The 27,038-nt window shown below is 39.0% G+C and overlaps 1 protein-coding gene across 12 annotated transcripts in view; it reads left to right on the forward strand.

Annotated features, from left to right (window-relative positions):
* ttc38 (tetratricopeptide repeat domain 38) overlaps nucleotides 1-27,038 on the forward strand; it is a 59,495-nt gene that overhangs the window by 654 nt on the left and 31,803 nt on the right. For 2 of the 12 annotated variants that reach the window (XM_052029860.1, XM_052029861.1), the window contains exons 2-4: nucleotides 25,244-25,321; nucleotides 26,220-26,346; nucleotides 26,677-26,758. Coding sequence is in view for 6 of the 12 variants with exons in the window: in XM_052029851.1 (XP_051885811.1) it covers nucleotides 23,259-23,288; nucleotides 25,244-25,321; nucleotides 26,677-26,758 (190 nt within the window). In the remaining 6 variants the exon portion in view is untranslated. Of the gene's footprint in view, nucleotides 1-23,125; nucleotides 23,289-23,374; nucleotides 23,448-23,473; nucleotides 23,820-25,243; nucleotides 25,322-26,219; nucleotides 26,347-26,676; nucleotides 26,759-27,038 lie in introns of those variants that run through there. The other 10 variants (XM_052029850.1, XM_052029853.1, XM_052029857.1 and 7 more) reach the window with 9 other exon arrangements.

The following is a 27,038-nucleotide window of genomic DNA, read 5'->3' on the forward strand; positions in this document are numbered from 1 at the left end:
CCATATCCTTTGAATATGTATATTAAATTATTAATTACATCCCATAGGATCACGGCAATATTATTGCAAATACTGGCAGCGCGGCGCTGTAATTTTTTTCATTTTACAAACGGAAGGAAAAGCAAAGTTGGTCCAGCGTATATTCCATGCTGAGAGTTCTCTACCACGTATGAGCTCTCCTGTTTCCCTTTGTTGTTTTTATATAGAGAGAATTATTCACAAGAGGGAGTGGGAGGTGTTGCTGGTACGTGATAACTGTGCTGTAAACAATGAACTTTACAGCTTTCAATTCCTTTAACACTTTTTCATTCCAGACTCCAACAGTTAAAACTACCAATAGTCACTCCCATGGATTATGTAGGTGTCAGACTTTGTTTGCCAAAATCTTCATACTTATCCCAGATTGAAATTTGACAACATCATAAAAAGGTATAGCATTTTCACTGGATGACACACCTTCCCAATGTATCAGAGATGTGATGCAGATTGGCATACAGGCACTTATCAACTCTATGATGTATATGTAGATAAAAGAATTAATTCAATTAATCAGCAGCTGGGTCAAGATTAATTTTAAATCTGTGGTGAATAGATTGGATGCAGCTTTATTAAGAACATAAGAATTAGAAGCAGGAGTAGACCATTCAGCCCCTCATGCCTATCCATCATTCAGTAAGATTATGGCTGATATTTTATCTCTGCTTCACTTAGCTGCACCAACTCTTGATTCTCTCAATATTTAAAAGTCCATTGCTGCAACACAGGCTTATAGTAGAACTCTTTTGGAATATCAAATCAGCATGTCCATCATAGAGCAGTACAGCACAGGAACTGCCCCTTTGGCCCACAGTGTCTGTGCCAAGAATGAAGCCAAATTAAACTAATCCCTTCTGTTTGTACATGATTCATACCTGTCCTGCACATCCATGTGCCTGCCTAAAAGCCTCTTGAACACCACTATAGTATCTGCTTCCACTACCACTCCTGGCAGCATGTTCCACAGGCACATACCACTCTGTGTAAAAAAAAATTTGCCCTCCACATTCCCCTTTAAAATCTCCCCCCCCCCCCCCCCTTTACCTTAAAGCTATGCCCTCTCGTTTGACATTTCTTCCTTGGGAAAAAGATTCTGGCTGTCCATCAGTTCTAATATTTTAAAGTTCACAGATTGAGCAGCTTAAACAGACACTGCCTCTTCAGTGTAACAAGGAATGGGAAATAAATGCCAAGCTTTGACAGTGTTGCTCTCAGCAGACTTTAATTACCTGCATGATACCTTGTCAGAATCAGGTTTAATATCACTGACATACATTGTGAAATTTGTTGTTTTGTGGCAGCAGTATAGTGCAAGACAAAAAGACATAAAAAATTACTATAAGTTACAAAAATAAATTTTTAAAAAGTGCAAAAGAGGAATAATGAGGTAGTGTTCATGGGTTCATGGGCCGTTCAGAAATCTGATAGCAGAGGGGAAAAAGCTGTTCCTGAAATGTTGAGTGTGGGTCCCCCGTGGTAGTAACATGAAGAGGGCATGTCCCAGGTGGTGAGGCTCCTTAATGATGGATGCTGTCTTCTTGAGGCACTGCCTCTTGACGATGTTCCCGATGGTGGGGGGGGGGGGGGGGGTTGTGCCCGTGATGAAGCTGCCTGAGTCTACAACCCTCTGCAACCTCTTTCGCTCCTGCACATTGGAGCCTCCATACCAGGCAGTGATGCAACCAGTCAGAATGCTCTCCATCATATATCCCTAGAAATTTGCAAGAGTCTTTGGTGACATACCAAATCTCCTCAAACTCGTAATGAAGTAGAGCCGCTGGTGTGCCTTCTTTGTGTGATTGCATCAATGTGTTGGGCCCAAGATAGATCATCTGAGATGTTGACGTCCAGGAACTTGAAGCTGCTCACCCTTTCCACCGCTGACCCCTCAATGAAGACTGGTGTGTGTTCTCCCAACTTCCCCTTCCTGAAGTCCACAATCATTTCCTTGGTCTTGCTGATGTTGAGTGCGAGATTGTTGTTGTGACACCACTCAACCAACCAATCTATTTCACTCCTGTACGCCTCCTCGTTGCCATCTGAGATTCTGCCAACAACAGTGGTATCATCGGCGAATTTATAGATGTCATTTGAGCTTGTTGTGTTCCTTGCACAAGAATACCTAGATCCCTCTATATTCCATTCATTTGTAGTCTCTTTACTGTTAGATAATAGTCTACCTTTGATTCCTCTGACCAAAGTGCATGATCTCATATTTTCCTACATTAATATCTTTTTTTAAAATTTTTGCCCACTCACTCAACCTGTCAATATTCCGTTGCAGAGGCCAAATATCCTCATTGCAGTATGGCTTCCACCTATTTTCATGTCATCAGCAAACTTGGATACTTTATACTCTGCCTCCTCCTCCATGTTATTAATACAGATAGTGAAAAATTGAGAGGCAAAAATTGATCCTTCTTGCACTCCACTGGTTGCCATCTTTCCATTCTGAAAAATACCTTTTGGTTCTGACCCTGTCTTCAATGCATGCTAATACACTTCTCCCAATACTGTGAGCTTTTATCTTGTGCACCAGCCCTTTATGTGATGCCCTATCAAGTGTTTTCAGGAAATCCAAATGCACATCTACAGATTTTCTTCTTAATATTTCTGCTTATTACATCCTTGGAAAGCTCTGGAAAATTCATCAAACATGATTTTCCTTTCTATAACCATGTTGACGTGGTTTCTTTGCATTAAGCTTCTCTAAATGACTACCTAATATGTCCCTGATTGTAGACTCCAGCATCTTTCCAACAACAGATGTTAAGCTAACTGATTTATGGTTTCCCACTATTTGTCACCCTCCCAAATTGATAAAAGGTGTCATACTTGCAGTTTCCAATCCGCTGGTACCCTCCCAGAAAGATAGTAGTCTTGGACCCAAGGTAACCACTCTCAAACTGTATCTCAAACTACCATTGCAGTGATCATGATTCCCCAAAGAATCCTTATCTACAAGATTTCTTTTTAATGATGGATCGATCTAAGAAACAATCCCTGATGCATTCCACAAATTCCTCTTCCATGGTACCCTTGTCAGTTTGATTAGTCCAATCAACATGCAGATTAAAATCACCCATGATAATTACGGTTTCCTTCTTGCATGCCTTTGGTATTTCCCATTGTGAGGCAACAGTTTGGGGCCTATAGACCACTCCCATGTGTGTCTTTTGTTTTCCTGCTATTGTTTATTTCCTCTCTGATACATTGGATCGTGATTTCACATCCATTACACCTGTATCACTACCACACTGATGACTTCCTTGAGGAACAATTCAACCTTACCTCCTTTCCCTTTTTGCCAATTCTTTGGGAACATTGAATAACCTGGAATATGAAGGTGACAGGCCTGGTCACCTTGCATCCAGCTCTCTGAATAGTTATTCAAATTCATTTATTTATATTTGCGCCATCAACCCATCAGTCTTGTTACAAGTTCTACATTCAGATAAAGAGCCTTGAGCTTTGACTTTTTACAATTTTTACTAACTCTGGATTCAATATCTGCTGCACACTTTTGCTTAATTTTCTGCCCCATCCTGCTTTGCTTTGATTTTCACTCACCCCTTCACTACCCTGTGTTGCTGCTCTCATTTCTTTTTGATTTATTAAACTTCTGTCATTTGAACCCTCTTCTCTAATCAGTTTAACACCTTGTCTATAACCCTAGTTATTAATTTGTCAGGACACTGGTCTCAGCACAGTTCAAATAAAGCCCATCCCAATGGAACAGCTCTCTGTTTCCCCCAACAATGAACAATGATTTAGTCTCTGCCAATTTGCATGTGCTCAGGTAATAATCTGGAGATATCACTTCCAAAAAGTCCTATGTATGTTGTTAGTGCCTAATGCCAGGGTTAAGGGCATCTCTTCTGGACTAGAGAGGAACTTTCACTCACATTTGAATTTATAAATAAGATTGCTCAGACATGGAATTTGTGTCAGAAAATGCAATGAAATTCCATTCATCTCAAGAGGCAAAAATGCAGATGCATGCTGTGAATAAAACAATATGAGCAGCACTAGCATTGTCTCATTCTTCAGACCCACATACCTGACAAGAAGGACCATCTCAGAAGGAAAACCTCATCATCTGAATATGAAAAGAGAACAAAAACTGTTTTCATTTGCAGCTCAGCCGTGTGCATTCAAAAATCAAGAAAATCTGTTACTTTTATCAGGGCAAACATTTAGCCTAATTGTGTCCATTCAAAGCAGCTCAATGTTTTCATTGTATAATGCTGGTCCGCAAAGCCAGAAAAAACATAGCAAATATAGACAATTAAAATCCACAAGGATTCAAATGTCAAGGAAGCAACTTTAAGAAGTGAGCATGAAGAGTGTTCTGCACACTTGAGGTAACTGAGAACAATAAGGAATGCTTTTAAACAGCATTTGTGCTATCTGAGGTGGCTGAAAGACAAACAACAGTGATGTTTAAGACTGCTATGAAGGTAAATGTTCAAAGGTCAGAAATGAGTATTGATACTGTTGCAGGCTGTTCAATCAAGGGAAGAGACACATGGTAAAAGGCAGCAGAATCCCATAAATTAACAGCAATATAGTGCCACACACACACAAGTGAAATACTAAGGCACTTGGGTATTTTGATTTACAGTGGGTCAGGTGACAGTCATTGTTTGCAAAAACTTGATTTTCCATTGATGGTGTTAGACTGCAAATGTAGATCTACTGTAGTAATTGGATGACTAAACAGGCTTGACTGGATTCAAATCATCATGCAATATACTCAAATCGGAACAAGTCCAAAATATCCTGTCATTGCATTTAGGAGAATCGGTGGCATACTTGCACTCAACAGGGTGCTAGTCTAGTGTAAAAATAAACAAACTGGATGAACCCAGTGGGACAAGCAGAATCTGTGGAGGCAAAGGGATAGTCAACATTTCGGGTTGAGATCCTGCATCAGTCCTCCAGCAGTTTCATTTTTTTTGCTCCAGATCCCAGCATCTGCAATCTCTTGTGTCTGCTAGTCTAGTGTGTTGCCAGTCTTTGGAAAGACTGAAGTAAAGTTTTGAAAATTCTATTTACCATCAGAATCCTTGTCTTCCTTGATGGTTCAGGAACATAATGCATTGGGCTGCAGAAACAGCACTGAAACAGCTGTCATGGGTTGGTCCATTGTTACTGGCAACAAAAATCCTTTCAATGCAAAATAGAGGCCAAATTAACAACAGTAATTAATTATATGTTAAACAACTCAACACATTGTTCATTATGGATCAAAATACAAAAAAAAGATGGCAAGCACAAAGGATTTGTAATTGTCCAATTATAGTCTATTCAGAAAGCCAAAAGAATACCACCACAGTGTGACATTAATATTCAAATAAACAAAATAAACAGCAGAACTGTGAAGCTGATATTCCTTGATTTGAGGACAGATAAGCAGCAGTGGATCCAGCAAGATTCTAACTAATCAAGATCTTTCTACTGATGTGACTAACAAAATTCTAAAGGTAACTGTTGAAGATGGCTAGATTACCAAGGACAAGACACATGAGAGCGCCTGAAGCAAGGCAAGTTTCCAGAAATTTGCAGGATTTTGACATTGAGGATCATGCATCCAAAGAAGATACACAATTAGTCAAAAGATTGAAAATGCACAAATATATGAATATGAAGCTGCATTCGATTATGCTCAACCCAAATGTAAGAAGTGCCAATATGGTCTCAGAACCAGAGTATGGGACAAAGTAGCAAAGATAACAGCACTGGAAATGGACAACATCATTTTCTCATATCATCCTTCAAGAAACAATTTGATCTGAGGACTTGAATGTTTTTGGTTAACGTTTGTAGCTACTGTAAATGTGAGACACCAATTTCCAGTTTGATAATGATCATAAAATTCAGTTCAAACTTGAACAGAGGCAACTATTGGAATAAAAAGAGCGGAAAATAGGCCCAGTTATGATTCCCAACATGTGCTTGAAGAGGATATTATTGTAGAATATGAGGCAGCTTTAGAGGAAATGCAAGAGACCCATGATACAGTTAAATCTGTAGTTATATATATGAAAATAATGTTCTTTTGTATTTTTAGAAGTCTGAGTACAGTGTATTTAGTATCAGCTATTAATAAGTGACTGTGACTTTGGCACCATGACCTCATTAAGTACATAAACATTATAAAGTTACTGTCTATCAGGCTGTGGAAAATGAAATGTTCTAACTGCATAGAATTTGCATGCTGAGCTGACTGATGCAAAGTTTTTTTTACAAATATAATTCTTTTGCATACTTAACCAAATGTGGACACAGAAAGCCAGCACTTTCTGATAAGAAATGTATATTATAGTTCTGTATACACATAGTACCTTGCTGAGTCAAGTTGGCCCCTAAGATATTTCACAATGGTTCAAATATTGCAGCACAATGTCAGATGCCTATGTTGGATCAGGCTCATGTTTTAGTTGTAATTATCATGGAGCAAGAAAACTTTGTGATTCTGGAACAAGTCCTGCAGAGACTCTACAAACACAATATGTTACTCAAAAGGAGCAGATGTGCCTTGGGTCTACCTGAATCTCAAGGCTGATGAACAAGGTCTACAGCCAGTCAAAAAGAAGGCAAGTATGTAAAACTTCACCTATTATAGGTTTTTTTTTCTACTTGCATTTTAATCTAACCGAAGAAACTTGTTTGTGACTACAGCAAATCACAATGGGTATAGATATATTAGTTATAAGCACAACAGATTTATAAATAAGGTACATGCAGTACAAAGAAGCACTACTTAATAAAGGTGAAAATCACAGGCTTTTCCTTGAAACCTCAGAGGCCTGCCCTCTGAGTGACAGGCACAGTCTCTTCTTGATGTGTTTCATTAACTGCACATTCTCTCCTTCTTGGTGGTACTTTCTCTCTCTGTGATGTACTTTTATACATATTACCCCTTTGCTCTTTCATAGTAATTTAGAGCCTTCTGAGCTATCTTATCCCTCTATTTAATTTATACAGTCTTGTTCCTTTTTACTCAGACTGACCTACTCTTGATCTGGGCCATTGCTGGGGACTAGCAGAGGCTACTCCATGTATTGACAGAATATTCACAACCTGCAGTTTCCCTCAGCTTCTCTTGTTGCGTGTGATGGAAACTGCTGTCTCCCCCCCTCTTTGTTTCGCTGCACAATGTTCCCCAGCCCAGAGATTTCTCTATGGCATCGGATCTAGATGGTCTGTCAATATATGGAACAGCTGCTGCCTGTCCTGACCAATGGCCTACATTTATCATGCTGTCTAGGATACATCCCTGAGCCCCACACTTTAGCACTGAGTGACGATGCTGCTCCCTCCAGCCTGCTCAGCACCAGCACTCACAGGCCATGAAACTCTGAGAACACCATTTCATTGATGTGTGAATGCCATCATAACACAGGGTTCACATCAGATTCCCAGCACAGCAGCATGCAGCCCTAGCAGATGTCTTTTATAAAGTACAGGTGGTATTTAGGTGTGAGACTGGAATCAGCACTCTTCTGGGTAACCAATGTGGGGTATCAGTATGTTCAATTAAAATCTTGTTCCTAATTCAAGCATATCACCAGCACATTCTTTCACATTCACAAGTCTTAAACACATTTGTGCTTCAATGCCTTCACTGCAGTGAGCATCGATCTTGACTTAATTAATCTTCATGCTTTTCTTCTAAACCTTATGCCATGTTAATATTAGATTAATACATATTGCAGACAAGAGACTGCAGATGCTGGAATCTGCAGCAACACACAAGATGCTGGAGGATCTCAGTGGGTCAGGCAGCATCTGTGGAGCCCTTTGTCACTTCCACCTATCACCTCCCAGCTTCTGGCGCTATTCCCACTCCTCCCTCCTCCATCTGCCTATCACCCTTCTTCACCTATCACTTGCTAGCTCTTGCTCCACCCCTTCCCTCCACCTTTTTATACAGGTCATCTCCCCTCTATCTTTCAGACCGGATGAAGGGTCTCGACCTGAAATGTCGACTGTCCATTTCCCTCCACAGATGCTGCCTGACCAGCTGAGTTCTTCCAGCATCTTGTTCGTTAATACCTTTTGCAGCAGTTGTTTTAACAATCTATTGAAATATTGCTCTGTGACAGTAATGATTAAAATATTAAAGTATTTCAGAAACAGGTTATATATTTAAAACACTACACTATTTGTTTAAGCTTCTTCTTGCTAAACCTTTCTCCTGAGAGCAAGGTTTTTTTATGCCTGACCCCAAACTACATTCTGATAAAATTTCAACTTACTCATTTACTTATTTTCCAGAGATTTGTCCTGTAATTGCATTTAATTACGATCTCATTTGGCACAGCAGATTCTTCAAATAGCAGGTGTTGAATAAATAAACATATTAGATTTATGTACTGATTTATAATCAATAAGTGTGAAATCATTCAGAGAACTCAATGTTTAGCTATCTGTCCTATTGGTGTGTCAAGTCCCTTGTGTGTGTGGAAATTCCTTCTCTTACGTGGAGCAATGTTGTTGTGAGGAATTCATTTGACTCATTAAGGTTGTTAAGATAGTAGTTCAGGGATGTTATGCCAAATTTAGCAACATAATCCTCCAGATTTATATTTAGGCCATCTTTCACTTGTTAAATTTTGTTTGTGTGTGGCCATTGCAAAAATGTTTTCCTCCTATGTTTGCGGTTTTCACAGGTGTAATGCAGTAGGTTGCAGGGTTAATTACACATTCAAGCAGTCTGTAGTAAAAATAGCTCTCTAAGCAATATTTTCCTTTTTATGCATAGACTGTTCTAGTTCTCATACCTGCTGGACCTATCACTTCCATTGTATAGTTCAGTCCCTTCTAATTCCAGTAAAAAACACATCTTTTGAGTATTCATTATAAATCATGTGGGCATATTAAGATATCCACATGTGTAAAGCATCCCTGTAGATTGAGTTCTACCCAAGTTAGTTCTTCTATCTGGGGCAGCCCCCAAAAGTTGTGACTGCTGAACTGAGCCACATGGAAGCTGTAGCTAGGAGATACAAAAGATCTTCATTCAACACAGCAGATCTTCTGGAGAATCTATTTCTCCTCTCCTCACACTCAACAGTACAGTGATATTTTATACTTTTTGTACACAAAGTCAACAATAAACAGTTAACTACAGTTTCAATGGCTATAATTATCTATTTAACTTTAACATTTTGGGTGCAGACAGGTAACTTTTGCAGAATAACATATTTACAATGGGAGCACATCTCTACTGGGAAAACCTCTTTGCTTATTCACATAATGGTAGCTGGTCTGAGAGCTTCTGAGCATAAACTCCAGCCATCCAAAATATACTCTTTACTTACAGTGTTGAGGGATGGCTCCCTGAATATACAAATAGCTAGAATATTAAATGACAAAACATGTCCTGAACTATGCATTAAGTGGCAGGGATATGCCTTTAAGAATGTGTTAATACAGGAGATGGTCACTTAATGGCTTATCATCAAGGTTTTAATGAGCACCAATTAACAAGACCATTCATCTGTTGTCTTCCCCTGCGTAGATATGATGGTACAGAATCAGAAATGTCTCACACCCAATGACTGGTTCCAATGGCCTTAAAGTATCAGTGGAAGATGAAATGTGAACAGGTTTTATTTCTTGAAGGCCGGTTCTCATTTTTAATTAATACCTATTATCCATATAACTCCAGAATAAACGGTTCTTCTATCTGGTGCAACTATAAGGGTACTGCCAGGAATCCACTACTGGCACCTCCTCCCTTAACCCCTATGTTTTCTAACCTAAATAAAGAATTAGGTACGGTCCGATTTCTAAGACTGGCAATTTGTGTCATTAGTCCCCATAAATTCTGGTTCCTTGCCTTGTGGTATTCCTAATTTTACATAGTTCTGTATTGTCATGATTAGGTGGCCCTGAAAAATGTTATCCAATGGGAAGTCATTACTGCCTCAAAGCGTCAACTTGAAATTGTGTGTCTATCACCTCATGCCAGTTCAATGTCCTCATTTCCCTCTCAATAGCTCATATAGAAATTTAACTAATTCTGGGGTCATAAGCTAACTTCATAATGTAAATAACAGATGCAATCAAGGAAAGTCATAAAGCCTTATTGCATAAATAGACATAAAATGTTTCTCTGTGCTTTTTAAATGTATCCATCCCATAAACAGTTATATCTCTCTTTCCTAAGCCACACTGGCCACTTGACAAATATGGTTATCAAGCAACTATGCTTCATGGAAGTTCATGTGTATTTCCAGAGATTTATTATGTCACTCAACTAATCACAATTGTACATTCTCAACAGTATCCCAGTATGATAGTACCTGTGTCATCTAGCACAAGCCAATCTTTGGTTTTCAGTTGATCTTCAAAAAGAATACAGAAGTGTCTGGAAATGTAGGCTTGTCCCATCATGTCTCAGACAGTGGTCAGGTCATCAAATGGAGATCCCTTAAAATGTTCTTAGACAAAGACATAATATCTGAGAAGAGTAATCAGATATTCTTAGGTACACCTTCCCTGACTTAAATTTCAAAATCAAACTAATATCTGTTGGTAAAGTATATCCAGGCAATTTAATTGCATTCAAAACCAATTTTCAAAAACTTCCCATTGATGGAATAACTTCACTTTTTATTACTATTTCTTCTGATTCAGGAAGTCAGGAAAAACTTTTATGCCAGTACAGTATTTCCATAACACCTTTAAAATAATCAAGTACTAGCATAGCCCTCTTTGATTATTTCTTTTCCAGAACTGTACCAATATATTGTGCTCCCCTGTTTCTTAAAAAAAAGCTACTCTAGGTTTGGTCAACATTTTGTTTTGTTTCCCCAATTACAACTATATTCCTTGATAAGCAGCAAAACTGCAGAATGCACTTTCATTTCATTGCAATCAAGATCTGGTCAATCCCTTAGATTTAAGGTAAATTTATCTTTGCATTTTTTGTTCCAGAAAATAAAAACAAAACAACTCTGAATGTGTTAAATCCAAGCCTCTGACAGACAAAACACAACTTGAAAATGTTACTATTCTGCATTTGATGTTAGTAGACCACTTCCACAGAGAACGACACAGTGCCACAGCAAGCAGAGCTGCTGCCTCATAAGCTCTAGTGACCCAGGTTCACTACTGACCTTCTGTGCTGCAGAGTTTGCGCATTCTCCCTGTGACAACATGTGTTCCCTCCCACATCCCAAAGACATGCAGGTTGGTAGGTTAATTGGCTGCTGTAAATTACCCCTGATGTGTAGATGAAAGGTAGACACTGGTGAGTTCGGGGAAATGTGGGGAGAATAAAAACAGGATTAGTGTACGATTCAGGTAAATTAGTTGTTGGTGGTCAGCATGGACTCTGTGAGCTGAAGGGTGTATTTCCATGCTGTAGGAATCTATGACTCTAATCCTAGACTCTTAAGGACTATTATTACCTATTTAAAAGGGGAAATATGAATTCATTGTGGTGTTGTTTAAGAGCCTAGGGCTTTAATTTATCCATTTAAAATTAAACAACTTAAACAAGATCATCATTGGAAAGGATAACTTATCTTTTGGCTTATCCACACTGGCAGCATTTTATTTATAAACTTACTGTTTTATTTTTGTTCTAGACTTTTTAAACTATCTAATGTAAGGTTCCACATTTGAACAACAGAAACCATTAGAAATATTGTTAACCTAAGGAAAAAAACTCTCATAATGGGGCAATACTTGAGATTACATCACAATTGTTTCCAGAATATCTCCCAAAACACTACTTCAAATTGTTTGTGGGAATCTCATATCTGGAATTAGAAACTCCTGCAACAGTCATGGTAACTGGAATTGTATTCAGGTTATTATTACATCCAAACTTAACTCAGATCAATACTTATTAACTGATAAAACAAGGCATGAAATAAACAAAGATAGAGAGACGGAAAGCACATGCTTGTGAATAACCCAGTAAATTACAACATGTTGCCATTCTTTCTGCAATTGACTTTGGGTTTCTTCAGGTAACTGAAAATAGAAACAAAGTAAAACCAAAGAAAATTTACATACATTGTTAACCACATTAACAAAACCTTCAACATTCTTGCACAAGAAAGTTAAAATAAGGGTGGATATTTCACACAGTTTGTGGACTCTTTCTGACTGCATGGAAACTTTTTAAAGAGAATCACCCTCAACTTATAGAAGAAATTCCACCACTTATATCTTTGGAAATGAACCAAATCTTTTTTTTGCCTTATTTTTATTTTAGGCTGTTATGTTGATTTAATAGTACTTTTTGAATAAAGTTCTGTGATTCCCTCCCATCTCACAAAACCTCTGAGCAGGATGTGGGCAGCAGTAATTGAATTAAACTGTGCTTTAATGAATGTTGCAATTAATACTAAATAATAAACTACTCATTTTAATTTAGGCTGCATGAAACAAAAGCAATTTCTTATCTGTAGTCTGATTTTTTTAAAGTTTAGTTTATTTAAAATGGTAACTTTGAATTTCAGTTTCAATGCCACCACTTATCTCTAATTCCCCACAACTATCAAGTTGGTTAAAAGAAAACATGCCAATGCTTGCAATTAAAACTTTAAACTTTACTCATTACTTCATAATTCCTTCTAAGACTGAGTGTACAAACAGAGAAATAAAAAATTAAATAAAAATCATACTTTTTATACAATTTAGAAATATTAATCCATATAATGTATTAAAGCTCAAAAGTATCAAAATTCCTTCTAAGACTGTGTGTACAAGCTTGAGAAAAAACAAATTAATGAAAAACACATTCTTCACACAACTTTGAAATATTAATGCATATAATGTGTTCGGCCTCAAAAATATGGCAACTTTTAAGGAGTATCTGAGACCACAAACCCACAAAACATTCATACCATTAAAACAATCAGTTAAAAAATATATAACACCAGGATTCAAATTTCAAATGAAATCAAAATGTATGCACGCAGAAGTGAATATTTCCAACATCAAAAATAAGAGTATGAAGGGTTAAGAACTTCAGCTCTCAGCGTAACAGTGATTGATGCTGAATACGAAGAGGAAATACGTTTGAAAGACCATCTTTCAGACAAGGGTTCCCATTCAAACATTCAGACATACATTCATGTATAGTTTATCTAGATTTTGTTTACAGCCCCAATGCTTCAGTGCTGGTTGCCATTTTAAATATCATTTGTGTAACTGAGTTAACACATTTTGAAAAGGTACTCTTTCCTGGGTCATGGATGAGATTACGCATGTCCTCTGTATACACAGTGGAGTCATTTTTATTGCTGTTATGATTGCCTGTTGTTTTCCCAACCTCAACTTTAGCTCCAAAATCTTAAAGTTACATGAAGAACTGTCTGTCTCTCATTGGGGTTACTTAATGGCTTCCCTCATTTCCCCACCTCTGTCCTCTACCTCCTGTATAAAGACCATATTTTTTTATCCTGGCTCTGTTTCAATACGTCCTTCATATCTCACCATTCCTGAAAAACACTTAACCTGGAGGGAGGTGGCTAGGAGGATATAACATTTAAATAAATTCATCAGTTTCTTGGCCATAATCAACATTAGAATCACTAATATGGTTTGTGTGTCTGTGTGAGAGAAAGTGAAGAAGAGAAAAAGATTGAGTGGACAGTCAGACTTTTTCCCAGGGCGAAAATGGCTAACACAAGGAGGCATAATTTTAAGGTGATTGGAGGAAGGTACTGTTTTGGGGGGATGTCAGAGCTAAGTTTTTTTACACAAATGCACTGCTGGCAGAGGTGGTCGAGGCAGAAACCTTAGGGACATTTAGGAAACTCTTAAATAGGCACATGAATGATAGAAAACTGGAGGGCTATGTGGGAGGGAAGGGTTAGATAGATCTTAGAGCAGGATAGAATGTCGGCACAACATTGTGGGCCGAAGGGCCTGTACTGTGCTGTAGTGTTCTCTGTTCTATGTTCTAAATGTGGCCACCAGTAAGTGAGAGTTAATACTCAGCAGAGTGTAGTCCCCAATTATCTTAGTCCTCCTTGCTCTGTGTTGTGGCTATCCCATGTGAAAAGTAACCATACACAGGCATCTTCCACTTGATACTATGAAGTGTGGGACGAAAAATATCATGGACAATCCCAACAGTGACAGACCTGACCACCACTTTGCTAGCATAAGTTAGGAACTCAGAAGCTTTGACATCAGTATTGCTGTCCTGAGTGAGTCATGACAGGTTGTAGATGCTAGTCTAAAGAAAAGGTAGTGAATGTACTCTCTGGAGGACTAAACAGAGGAGGAAAGTTGCCATGGAGTGAGTTAGTCATACATCTTAGCGATTTCCACCAGGAGAAATAGCGAATGCCTTATGCCTCTCGACTCACTCTAATAGGGAACCAACATACTTTGCTACTCTTGGGAATCCTGACTAATGACAACGCAAAGTACAGAAGGGGTATTCAGGATGGCGTTGAGAACATTGGGAGTACACTAAATCCCTGTGTAAGTGACAGAAGGAGTGCTCCACCTCACAACCTACTCACCCGCCTGTCTCAAAAAGAAAATCAGGCCATCTATGGATAAGTGCAGTTTCCATATTGGTTCATTAGTCACCTCATAAAACATAAAAACGGAATGGAAGTAAGTCATCATTGAAGAAGAAGAATGCCTGCTTTCAGGAGTTAGTCAAGGATCTCAACACAAAGACTCCTGAATTTTTTTCAGAATTATGTTCCATTCAGTAATAGTACAGTACTTTGCAAAGTTCCTGCCCAATTTCAGATATCTTTATTAGTCACATGTACATCGAAACACACAGTGAAATGTATCTTTTGCATAGAGTGTTCTGGGGGCAACCTGAAAGTGTCACCACGTTTCCGGCGCCAACATTGCATGCCCACAACTTCCTAACCCATACGCCTTTGGAGTGTGGGAAGAAACCGGAGAACACGGGGAGAATGTACAAACTCCTTACGGACAGCGGCCGCAATTGAGCCTGGGTCTCTGGCGCTGTAATAGCGTTACGCTAACCGCTACACTACTGTGAGCTGCAATCCCTTTGTCATCTCTTGAAGAATAATGTGGATTAAAGGCAAGTGCAAAGCTATTGAGGTCTCCAAGTATTGCCTCAATGCCTCAATGCATGACAGTCTTCAAAACAGTACTCAAGCAATACCTCAGCTTATGGAATTGGTGCAGTGATTTGCCAAATGAGGCAAAAAGTTACAGTGTATTCTGTATTCCTCATGAACACTAAATACAATAAAAGTGTTATGCCCAGATTGAAAAGGAGCCTCTAGTGCTCATCTTCATTATCATGGAATTCTGCCAGTTACCACTAAGCAAACTTGGTCACTTATGTACATTTTGGGGCTGAAATCATCCATACTATTATGGGTATTTCCACAATGCAGCATGGGGTAATTTTATTTTTCCAGTATAACAATAACATTAAGTGTAAATGCCATGGCAGATATATTATCATGCTGGCTATATGAGGGATCAAATATGGGCTCAGAAAGCTTATTATTCAACTTCCACTTTATTTGTGAATATTTTCCTGTTACAGCAATTGATATTCTCTTTGCAATACAGAATGACACAGGTTACCAAAACCCATGGCTAGATATCAAGTGGTCATTGTCCTCATCCGGAATCATGTCAATGTTTTAGCAGATGATTTCAGCTTTCACTGAAAAGGGTGTTTTATGTGGAGCCATCAAATTGTTGTCCCAACTATTATGATACAAAAAATTATGGATGAATTTTACTTCCCTCACACTGGTATTGTGAATATGAAGGATAGCGGCTTTGTACACTGGCTTTACGTAGCCTATGACTTATCAGCCAGGTGCACTGTTCATCAGCAGTATATACCTATACTTCCAATGACACCAATCTGATTCTGGAATTGGCCAACCAGACCATTTCACTAAGTAAATGTTGATTACTGGCAAACAGGAAGACAAAATGTTCTGGTCATGATAGATTCATGTTCAAAATGCCTGAAAGTCAAATCGGTGAAAATAGCAAGAGACTCAGAAAATCATAGATTAGCTCCAATTCATATTAGCCATCCACGGTAGAGCAAAACTTTTGGTGTCTAGTAATGGTCACAGTTGGTGTCAACTCCACTTTCCTGCCTGTTCCCTTTAACCTTTATAATCCAATAATCAGTCCATTCCAGCCTTGAATATATTCAATGAGCTTCTTTCTTTTTCAATCTTTTTATTAATTTCAAGTTAGTACAAAATAATATATATAACATAAGTAATTATACATATGGTGCTAAGAGATCAGGATAACAATCATAACAGTTAAAATATATAATCACAAGGAGTAAAAAAAAGTAATCTAGACCTCCCGTTCTCTTATTAAGTGAACAAATACAAAAGGAAAGATTGAAAAGAAATGAAATTTAATTATATGAAAGAAGAACCCCCAAATCAAAAAAAATTGATAATAAACCAAAAAAAACCAAAAACTTCAAAAAAAAACTGGACTGATATTTCTTCAATTAGAAAGAGAAAGAAACATTACTATGTTGTCGACTCCGCTCCTCTGCATTCAAGGGTTATTGAGAGGGATCTGAAAAAGGTCAGCTTATTAAATTAAATTAAATTTTATTTACAGCGTGGTAACAGGCCCTTCTGGCCCAACGAGTCCACGCCGCCCATTTTAAACCCAAATTGACCTACCCATACGTCTTTCAGAATGTGGGAGGAAACCGGAGCACCCGGAGGAGACCCACGCAGACATGGGAGAACGTACAAACTCCTTACAGGCAGCGACAGGAATCGAACCCCAATCGCTGGTGCTGTAATAGCGTCGCGCTAACCACTACACTACCGTGCCGCCCATATATCATATGGAAATATTGAATAGATGGACTCCAAACTTCCTCAAATTTAAGCAAAGGATCAACAGTACCACTCCTAATTTTTTCTAAGTTGAAACATGCTATAGTTTGAGAAAACCACTGAAAAGTGGTGGGAGGCATTGGATCCTTCCATTTGAACAGAATGGATCACTTGGCCATTAATGTGACAAAGGCGATCATACGACAAGCAGAAGCAGACAAATGGCGAGATTCCATCATTGGTAATCCAAAAATTGCAGTAATAGGATGAGGTTGTAAATCAATATTCAATACAGATGAAATTATGTTAAAAATTCCTTTCCAATATTTTTCCAGAAGGGGACAGGACCAAAACATATGTGTCAGGGAAGCCAGCTTCGAATTACATCTGTCACATATAGGATTTATATGATGATTAAAAATCAATGAGCTTCAACAGATATCTGGGGTAGAAATTCCAAAGATTCAAACTCCTCTAAGAGAAGAAATTCTTCTCCATCTTTTTCTTAAAAGGCTGTCTCCTTATTCTAGACTACCCCATGAGAGAAATATTCCCTCAACACTAGTTGATGTTAAGCCATCTCAGAGTTTCATGTTTAAATTAAATCAGATTTCATTCTTTTCAATTTCAGTAAATAAAGGCCCAACATGCTCACCTGTTCTTCACAAGATCACTCCTTTACCCCAGGGATCAACTTGGTGAACCTTCTTCATACTGCTTCCAATACAATTAAATTTGCCCTTAAATAAAGAGAACAAACTTGTCTGCAGTACTCTACTTGTGACCTTACTATTGTGATACACATTTGTAAAAAAACTTTTCTAATTTTATATTCCATTCATCTTGCAAAATCCAGTGTTCCTAATGCCTTCCTAATTACTTGCTGATTCCTCCAGCATCAGGTGTTTTGCTCCAGATTCCAGCATCCGCAGTCTCCCATGTCTCTGTACTTTCTGTATCTGCAAGCTAACCTTCTGTTCAAGGACATGCCAATCTTTCTGCACTGCAACATTTCTCCATTTAAACACTATTCTGCTATTCCCACATTATGCATCATTTGCCAGATTTTTCAATTGTTTAATCTATCCCTATCCCTTTATGCAACTTCCCTCCCTGTCACATACTTCTCCCCCCTTAACCTTCCCCCTCTTTAAGGCAAAATTGATATTCATCACTTTGCTGTCTCAGCTAATTCTGGAAACTGAAGGATAATTCTTTCCTTACTGTAGTATGAACATAGGATAGTACAGCATTGGACAGGCCATTCAGCCCATGATGTTGTGCTGATCTTGATGCCAATTTATTACTAAGTGTCCTCCTCCTGTGTATCATCCATATCCCTTCATATTAATGTGTCTTCTAAAAGCCTCTTAAACGCCACCAAACTGCCTGCTTCCACTACTACCCCGGTAACCCATTCCAGGCACCTACTACTCTCTGCATAAAATACTTGCCCTTCACATCACCTTTAAACTCCCCCCCCCCCCCAACCTTAAAAGCATGTCCTCTGGTGTTTGGCATTTCTACCCTGGGGAAAAGAGTCTTAGTGTCTACCCTATCTATGCTTCTCATAATTTTAAAAACCTCTATCAGGTTTCCCTCAGCCTCTGGGGAGAACAACCTAAGTTTGTCCAATCTTTCCTTATAGCTCGTACCCTCTAATCCAAGCAGCATCCTGGTAAACCTCTTCTGCACCCTCTCCATAGTCTCCACATCCTTCCCATAATGGGGCGACCAGAACTGCACACAATACTCCAGGTGACTAAAGTTTTATATAGCTGCAGCGTGGCTTCCTTGCTCTTATACTCAACACCCCTACCAATGAAGGCAAGCATGCCATATGCCTTCCTTACCACCTTATCAACTTGCGTAGCCACTTTCAGTGAACTATGGACTTGGACCCCAAGATCCTTCTGTACCTCAATGCTATTAAGGGGCCTACCATTAACTGTATACTTTCTCCTTTCATTTGACCTCCCAAAGTGCAACACCTCACACTTACCCAGATTAAACTCCATCTGCCACTTCTCTGCCCATATCTGTAACTGATATATATCCTGCTGTATTCTTTGATAGTCCTTTACACAGTCCAGAACTTCACCAATTTTGCTAATCCACCCATCTACATTTTCATTCAAAAATATATTGATATATATGCAGAGGTCCCAGCACCGATCCTTGCAGAACACCACTGGTCATGGCCCTCCAGTCAGAATAACAGCCTTCCACCCCTACTCTCTGTCTTCAATGGGCAAGCCAGTTCTGAATCCAAACTTGCAATTCACCCTGGATCCCATGCATCTTTATCTTCTGAATTAACCTACCATGACGGACCTTATCAAATGCCTTACTAAAGTCCATGTAGATAATGTCCATTGCCTAACCCTCATCAGGCTCCTTTGGCACCTCCTCAAAAAACCCAATCAAGTTTGTAAGGCATGACTTGCCCGCACAAAACCATGATGACTGTCCCTAAGCAGGCCTTGCCTTTCCAAATGCACATAAATCCTTATCCCTAAGTATCCTCTTCAATAGCTTCTGTACCACTGACATGAGGCTCACTGGCCTATAATTACCCGGATTATCCCTAGTTCCCTTCTTGAACAAAGGCACAACATTTGCTACTCTCCTGTCCTCTGGGACCTTGCCTATTGCTAGTGAGGACACAAAGATCTTTGTCAAAGCCCCAACAATTTCCTCACATGCTTCTTTCAATATTCTGGGATATATGCATCAGGCGCTGGGGACTTATCCACCTTAATGATGCACTACCATTTCCCTAATCTCAAAGTGTCCAAGCACATTAGCATGCCCCACTCTGCTTTCACTATCCTCCAAATCCCTCTCCTTGGTAAATACAAATGCAAAGTACTCATTTAGCACCTCAGCCACTTGCTCTGACTCCAAGCACAAATTCCCTGCTTTATCCTTCAGTGGACCTACCCTCTCCTTGTTTATCCTCTTTTTCTTAATGCAAGTATAAAATGCCTTGGGATTCTCCTTGATCCTGCTTGCCAAGGACAATTTCATGGCCCTCTTTGGCCTCTCTAATCATCTGCTTGAGCTATCTTTATATTCCACAAGGGGCCAGTCTGATTTTAACTTCCTAAACCTCACATGTGCTTCTTTTATCTTCCTGACTAAATTTAGGACCTCTTGGGTCATCCAAGGTTCTCTTACCTTACCATCCTTGTCCTTACTCCTTACCAGAACATGCCGATCCTGAACTCTGGTCAGTTGGTCTTTAAGCAACTCCCACAAGTCAGACTCAATTTAGAACCTTCCCGCAAGATCCAATTTTATCCTTACTCATAACTATCTTAAAACATAATGAGTTGTGGTCACTATTCCCAAAATGTTCACCCACTATCAGGTCTGTCTCTTGTATTAAGGAAGTTCCAATCAATACTGGCGAAGTTGAAGTCCCCCACAGTAACAACCTTATTGTTTCTACACCTTTTCATAATCTGTCTACATATCTGTTCTTCCACCTCTCGGTGGCTATTGGGGGGGCCTATTGTATAATCCCATCAGCGTAATTGCATCTTTCTTATTTTTCAGCTTAACCGAAATTGCATTTGTGGATGGTCCCTCCGGTGTGTCCTCTCCGAATACTGCTGTGACATTCTCCCATATCAGTAGTGCAACCCCTCCACCTCGTTTACCCACCTCTTTATCATGTCCTGAGCTGCCAGTCCTGATCCTCACACAACCAGGTCTGTGTAATGGCAACAACATTGTAATTCCATGTACTGATCCAGGCTCCAAGTTCATCCTCCTTACCCATAATACTCTTACATTGAAATAAACACATTTCAGCCCATCAGTCCCACCATGTTTATCAGCCTGTCTCTTGCTATTCAATAATTCAATTCAAGAAAAGTATTCTTGAAGTTTGTCTGTTGTTTTCCTTAATGTTTCTTTAAGAAATGCATCTTCACTTGAAAAACCCTAATTCTACCTCAGACTATATTTCCCTCAACTTGCACCAATGTTATGATGTTTATTTTTGTTTTATTTTGTTGTGTAAATTATGAATAATTTATGTTAGCTTAAGTTCATCTAATTTATGTTTGTCATGTTTGTAATGTACTGTGCTGCTGCTGCTGCAAAAAGCTAATCTTCATGGTACTTATACCCTGGGTATTTATGCCCATGAAAATAAGCTTGAACTTGAAGTTGTTGATATATAGGGAAGCTTTGACCCAAGTGCCTCTGCTGCCTGGGATCGCCACCACTCACATACGTGACCTTTCTGAAGGCCTTGATAAAAGGCTCAATACAACACATGAACAAGAAAGGGAAGAGAGCACAGCCTTGCCGAATTCTAGGTTTGATTGGGAATCTGTTTCTAAATGTATTCCCATCACCCTACATTAGCCCGATTCTCCAGATGTATATTAGGGCTTGAGAAAGCTACTACGTTCAAAATGTGCCACAACTTGAGCACCACAACTCTCAGTGCTGCAGTGAAATATGGATGTATTAGTTGTTTGATATTTTGCTTTCGGTGTCAGATTCAATTTAGTTTTTTGATGGGAACCTGATTTTAACTGAACATCAACAAATAATTTAGAAACACATTGCAGATGATAGAAAACAATTTTACTTTATCAGCTTGGGATATTGTCTTGCACAACTTAAAGAACTGACAACTTAGTAGGTTTTGCTTCTTCACCACACTTTTTATACTGTAATTGCACAGTAGATAAACTGGGGATGTAATGTGTTGCACCCTCCAAAGTGCATGCTAATCTCTGACCAATGGCTCAGATCATGATTATGGGCTGCTTTAACATTCAGTAATGTGGGGGGTTTTCCCTGTATTCCTTAGAGCCTTACCATTTATTGCCCCAATTTCCAGACATGTGAATAGTTTAGTTCTCTGGACCCACTACAGGAACTGCTGAAGCTGGGGTCTGGGATTGAGTGAGCAGTCTGCAAACTCGGGGAGCTGTCTAGAACCAGGCACCCCAGCAGTTGGAACAGAATCGAGAAATTCTGCAATACTGCAATTTCACGTGGGCTTTAATCAGAGCTGAAAAATATCTTAAATGTCAATCAAGAAAATTTCCAAAAGGAAGCACACGAGGTCCAGTACTTCCCAAACCAAATTCAACAGAAATGTCATAAAAACAGCACAGTCACAAGCCATTTGGCCCACCATGCCCATACCATCCAGTGCATCTACCTAAATTAATCCCATTTATCCACATCAGGTCCATAGCTTTCAATGCCTTTGCGATTCAAATAGTTGTCTCTGTTTTTCTTAAATGTCATGAGGGAACCTCTTCAGGTACCACATTCTGGACTCCAACCTCCCTCCGTGTGGAAAAACTTCTCCCTCAGATCCCATCTAAAACTCCTACTGCTCACCTTAAACCTCTGCCCTCTTGTCTTTGATCCCCCACCATGGGAAAAAGATTTTTACTATTTACCCTGGCTATCACCCTCATAACACCTCTTTCTTGATTTCAACACGTCCTGGAATATTAGCATTTACCTTGTGCTGGACTGTTAGGTTTTCTGTACTATTGGATTCATTCCAGTTAATACTCCAACACACCTTTAATTCATTTTTAAAAAGATGTTACACATTAAAGTAGTATTAGAAATCTTCTAGTGAATCTGGCAAGTTTCAAGGAAGCACTGGAAACATAGCCCCGGTGAGTTTAAAGGGTGTGAAGGAACTAGGGCCCCGCTGTGATAGAGGAAGAATAGAAACCGGAGCCGTTGCTGTGTTAGGAGAATGGAAACTAGAGCCCTGGAGAGCTAGATGGAGTTTATTAACCGTGGCCCTGGTGTGCTGGAAGGAACAGGGGAATCCGCACTTGGCGCGCCAGCCGCTGACCCACTGGAATTTCCAAACAGTCCAGACTATCAGAATTTTATTGTATTGCATTTTGGAGGACTAATAAAATCAGGATATACCCATTGAATGTTGGGAGTCGAGTAAATACCGAGGAATAGAGGCCAAATAGCCTGTTCTTGTTCCTATCCCTAAACAGATCCATTATCAGCATTAATGTAAAAGATCCACATGGATATCTACTGCCATCGGATTGTCTTATGTGTCATCATATTTCACCAACGTCTGTGGTGTTTTAACAGAAGATTGCAGTGATGGATTATATCCATTATGGGTCACAAGTATAATTTGTGAATTAGCAACATGTACTAGACAGGTCGTCCATTGGTCAAGGTGTATGTTACGGGAAGAATGCTGAGTACCTACCACAACAGCACCAACTTGTGGTAAGGAGGATAATCTGTTTCTGATGTTTGCTGAGTTTACATTTGCACATACTCTGATCTGCTGGGATCCAGAAACAGTTAACAGTTCTGAGTTAAGATCTTACTGGAAAGCTGAAGAAACTAACTTAAAAAAAGAGACGGGGAATGTTGCACTCCAATCTAAGGGACTGCAAGGTAAAGTTCAAAGAATTGTTTTTAAACACTGCTGAAATTCTTCATTGCTGTGTTACTTTTAAAAGCCAAGAACGGAAGTGCGCGGAGAACTCTGAACCCGGTACAAAACGATATACAGGCGTCGGGGAAAGAATAAATCGCAGGATTTCTGTGTCTTAGGTACATTTCAAAGATCAGCTCTGAGATCTGTCCTCGATAATATTAAGTTCTTCTATCCCATTTAACATGTTTTGTTTATGTAATTTTCCAGAACCAAGCTCTTTATTTGCGTCGATCTAATCTTACAAACTTCAATCCTTATTTTCTCTCTGTGATTGCGTGGGTTTCCATTTGGTGCTCCAGTTTCCTTTCGCATCCCAAAAAATCGCTGGTAGATTAATTGGCTACTGTAAATTGTCCTCAGTTTAGGTAAGTGGCAAAATAATCAAAGGGAGTTGATGGCCATGCGGAGCTACAGGGAAATGGGAGAGGAGAAGTAGCAGCCTGCCTCAAAACGGGACTAAATTACCTCCTTAGTGCCTACATAAATGAGTAAGTAACAGAGGGGTTGAGAGGGAGGTAGTGTGATAAGGGAGTGGTGTTTCCCCTTGGAGGTTAAGATAGAACACCAGAAGTCCTATTTTGAACTTCATCATACTGTACAAGGGCACCCTGTATCTGAAAACTGCAATAATTCTAAGACCGTTGATGCAGACATTAGTGAATGTGCATGCACAGATTACAGCACTCTGAACAGTCTCATCTGAGTCAAAAAGTTATTGTTTCAAGTCCCACCCAGAAACTTAAGTACAAATATCTAACTTGCTCTATTCTGCTAAAGTATTTTAAGTTGTTAGGTAAGATTTTTCTTTTTGTTGTATCTCAGAAGAATGTTGCCATGCTAAAAGGCTTCCCCTTCAAGTATAAATTTTATCAGTTTTCTTCCTCCAAGGTTGGCAGTAAGCACCATGTCCGGTTCTTCGCACCCACAACGTTGGCTTGGGATTCCACAAAATAGCATAGCTGGACCTGCATCAGAGTATGTGCAGGTCAAATGTGAGAATGTAATGGAGAAGATAATTTGGGAACAACATTCTCTGGATGCTGGTAAACTGAAATAAAAACTGAAAATGCTGAGGTCAGGCAACACAGTTCACAAAAGCACAACTAAACATTTTGTCAAATACATTCATAAGTATTTATGGAGCAGATATGATTGAAATCCACTGCTTTTCGACTACCTGATGTGTGATATGTTTTACAAAATTCTACCACATCCTATGCGACTTTAACCAATAGAACTGTACCATTATTCCGGCGTGAGTCTTCTAAATGCCAGATGATCACTGACTGGAATCTTATGGGTAATTCCAATAATTTCATCGTAGCAACAAGGAAGGACAACAGTTTGATAGATTACAGCCCATTCTTCATCAACTTGTCCTTGTGAAGATATTTACTTGCACATTAAAATCCTATATGTGACATAGTAACATTTGAGGACCTTTTCAACCAATGTCTCAGAACATACCATCTGAGACAAGCTCCTTAAATCAAAGTCTGCTTGTAAAGTTTCAACCAAGAAGTTTTGCTAAACAATTCATCATTGCTAGCTTTGGAGCTTTTCAAACCAAAAATCCTTCAGAAAGGTTTCAGCCAAACAAAAATTAGAATTGTCTCCTACAATAACCAAACTTATTTAACTTGCCTTGCTGGGTTCTAGTCACAATCCAATCCAGGAGTGTTCTGGGAGATTCTTCTTGCAAAACTTATCAGGGAAGGGTCTGTGTTAGGAATGCACAGCTGCTTGCTGAGTGCTCAGCATGGATTCAAAGTAAAGTTGGACTATTTTTAATTATTCCCAGTTGCCACCTGTTTTGCTCACAAACAAATCCTAACCTATGTTCTGTATCAGTAGATCTTCATTCTTTACAGCAAAAGAGATTCAGTAATACTATACTCCGATTTATTCACAGGCATGGCAGAATGAAGGTCTTCCCCTTTCCACAACCAGCAATGAAGCTTGCAAAATGTATGATGCTTTTCTGACTCAGGTAAGGCTTCATTCTAATGAAATTAATTAAATCCATCGACTAATATTTTCTGCATCCCCTGCCATGTATCTTAATGCATTGTCATTATGTTTAAGAAGACAAAGTTTACAGAAGTAGTTCATCTGTTTACAGTTCCGAAAGATTTAGTTTATGGAGGCATAAGACTGTAGGTGATTTAGTTTATGGTTTGAAACTAGTGGAAATTTTCTTTTTAAACAAACTGCTTGGTGATGGCTCGACTAGTAATGGGTGCAGACACAGATCTGAGGTGATCATGAGAGATTTACAAATGGAAATTCAGAAACTTGACAATCTGTGGTGGAAGTAGACTCTCATCCATGAATCTGGCTAGTCTATGATGCTTTCTGTGCCAGGAAGAAGGATGTTTTAAGGCAAGATAATTTGGGTGGGGGGGAATAGAATTAAGCTGATAATCTTAGTATTTATTAATTCTATTTTATTAACAAATAACTGTGATATTTAAAGTGTTTAATTTTTATTATGTGGAAGAATTATTGCAAGAGTTTTGAATTTGGCATTGTGCATCAGATATTGAATGGTTTGAGAGCTGCTAGGTTACTAGAGCAACTGGAAACTTCCTTTGTGTCCTGGCTGTGTACACTGTAATTAGTAGCAGATTAATTTTCATACAGCCTTCAGTGTGGCATGTTAGCACCTGCTTCCTGGTGAAAAATCTTCAACCCATTCAAGGCAGTAACTGGAAGTTTTTCCCTTCCACCACTGGATTTCTGAACAGTCCATGAAACCCATGAACACTAACTCATTATTCCTTTTATTTTGTACTATTTTTAGCTTTGTAATTTGTATTAAGATAAGAGATATCTTTATTAGTCACATGTACATTGAAACACACAGTGAAATGCATCTTTTTGCGTAGAGTGTTTTGGGGGCAGCCCACAAGTGTCACCACGCTTCTGGCACCAACATAGCACACCCACAACTTCCTAACCCATACGTCTTTGGAACGTGGGGGAAACTGGAGCACCCAGAGGAAACCCACGCAGGTACGGGGCGAACGTACAAACTCCTTACAGACAGTGGCCAGAATTGAACCCAGGTCACTGACGCTGTAATAGCATTACGCTAGCTGCTACACTAGTAGTTTTATATCTTTGCACAGCTGCTGCAAAACAACAAATTTCACAACATAGAAGTCAGTGATAATAAATCTGTTTCTGACAGAAACTCAAACTAAGAATTGAATAAGGGAATCCTAGTAACTCTTCAATTTACAAATTTAATCAATCTTGAACAAAATGAAGCCAGTTCTATTGGATGTTCTCCTGAAACTGTATGTGTTGTTTTGTGTAAGTGTTTCACTGCTTGTTCTACAGTGGGTGACTTGGTCTAATGATGCAAGTCTTGGAGGGATTGAAAGTTGTCAGTCTCGGCTACAAGCTGCAGATCCAGACTTTGGTAAGTAGAGAATTAATTACTTTATGAGTTGAAGTCCAAACTTTTTGAGGGATTGAGGCTGTGCAATGAATACTTTAATTGAAAGCATTATAAGTGATTTGAATTGGTCAATTTAGTTTTGATATTGTGAAATATGTAATGTAACATAGGAAAGTAGTTTAATGTCACAAAACAGTGAACAGGTCTGAAATTAGAACAGCAAACTCTTGTTTATCCGATATTTATGTGTTTGGAATTCTCATGCAAATAGCAAAAATTTGAAAGAAGATTAAGCAATTTC

Source organism: Pristis pectinata, chromosome 15, assembly GCF_009764475.1.
Source record: "Pristis pectinata isolate sPriPec2 chromosome 15, sPriPec2.1.pri, whole genome shotgun sequence".
NCBI classification, from domain to species: Eukaryota; Metazoa; Chordata; class Chondrichthyes; order Rhinopristiformes; family Pristidae; genus Pristis; species Pristis pectinata.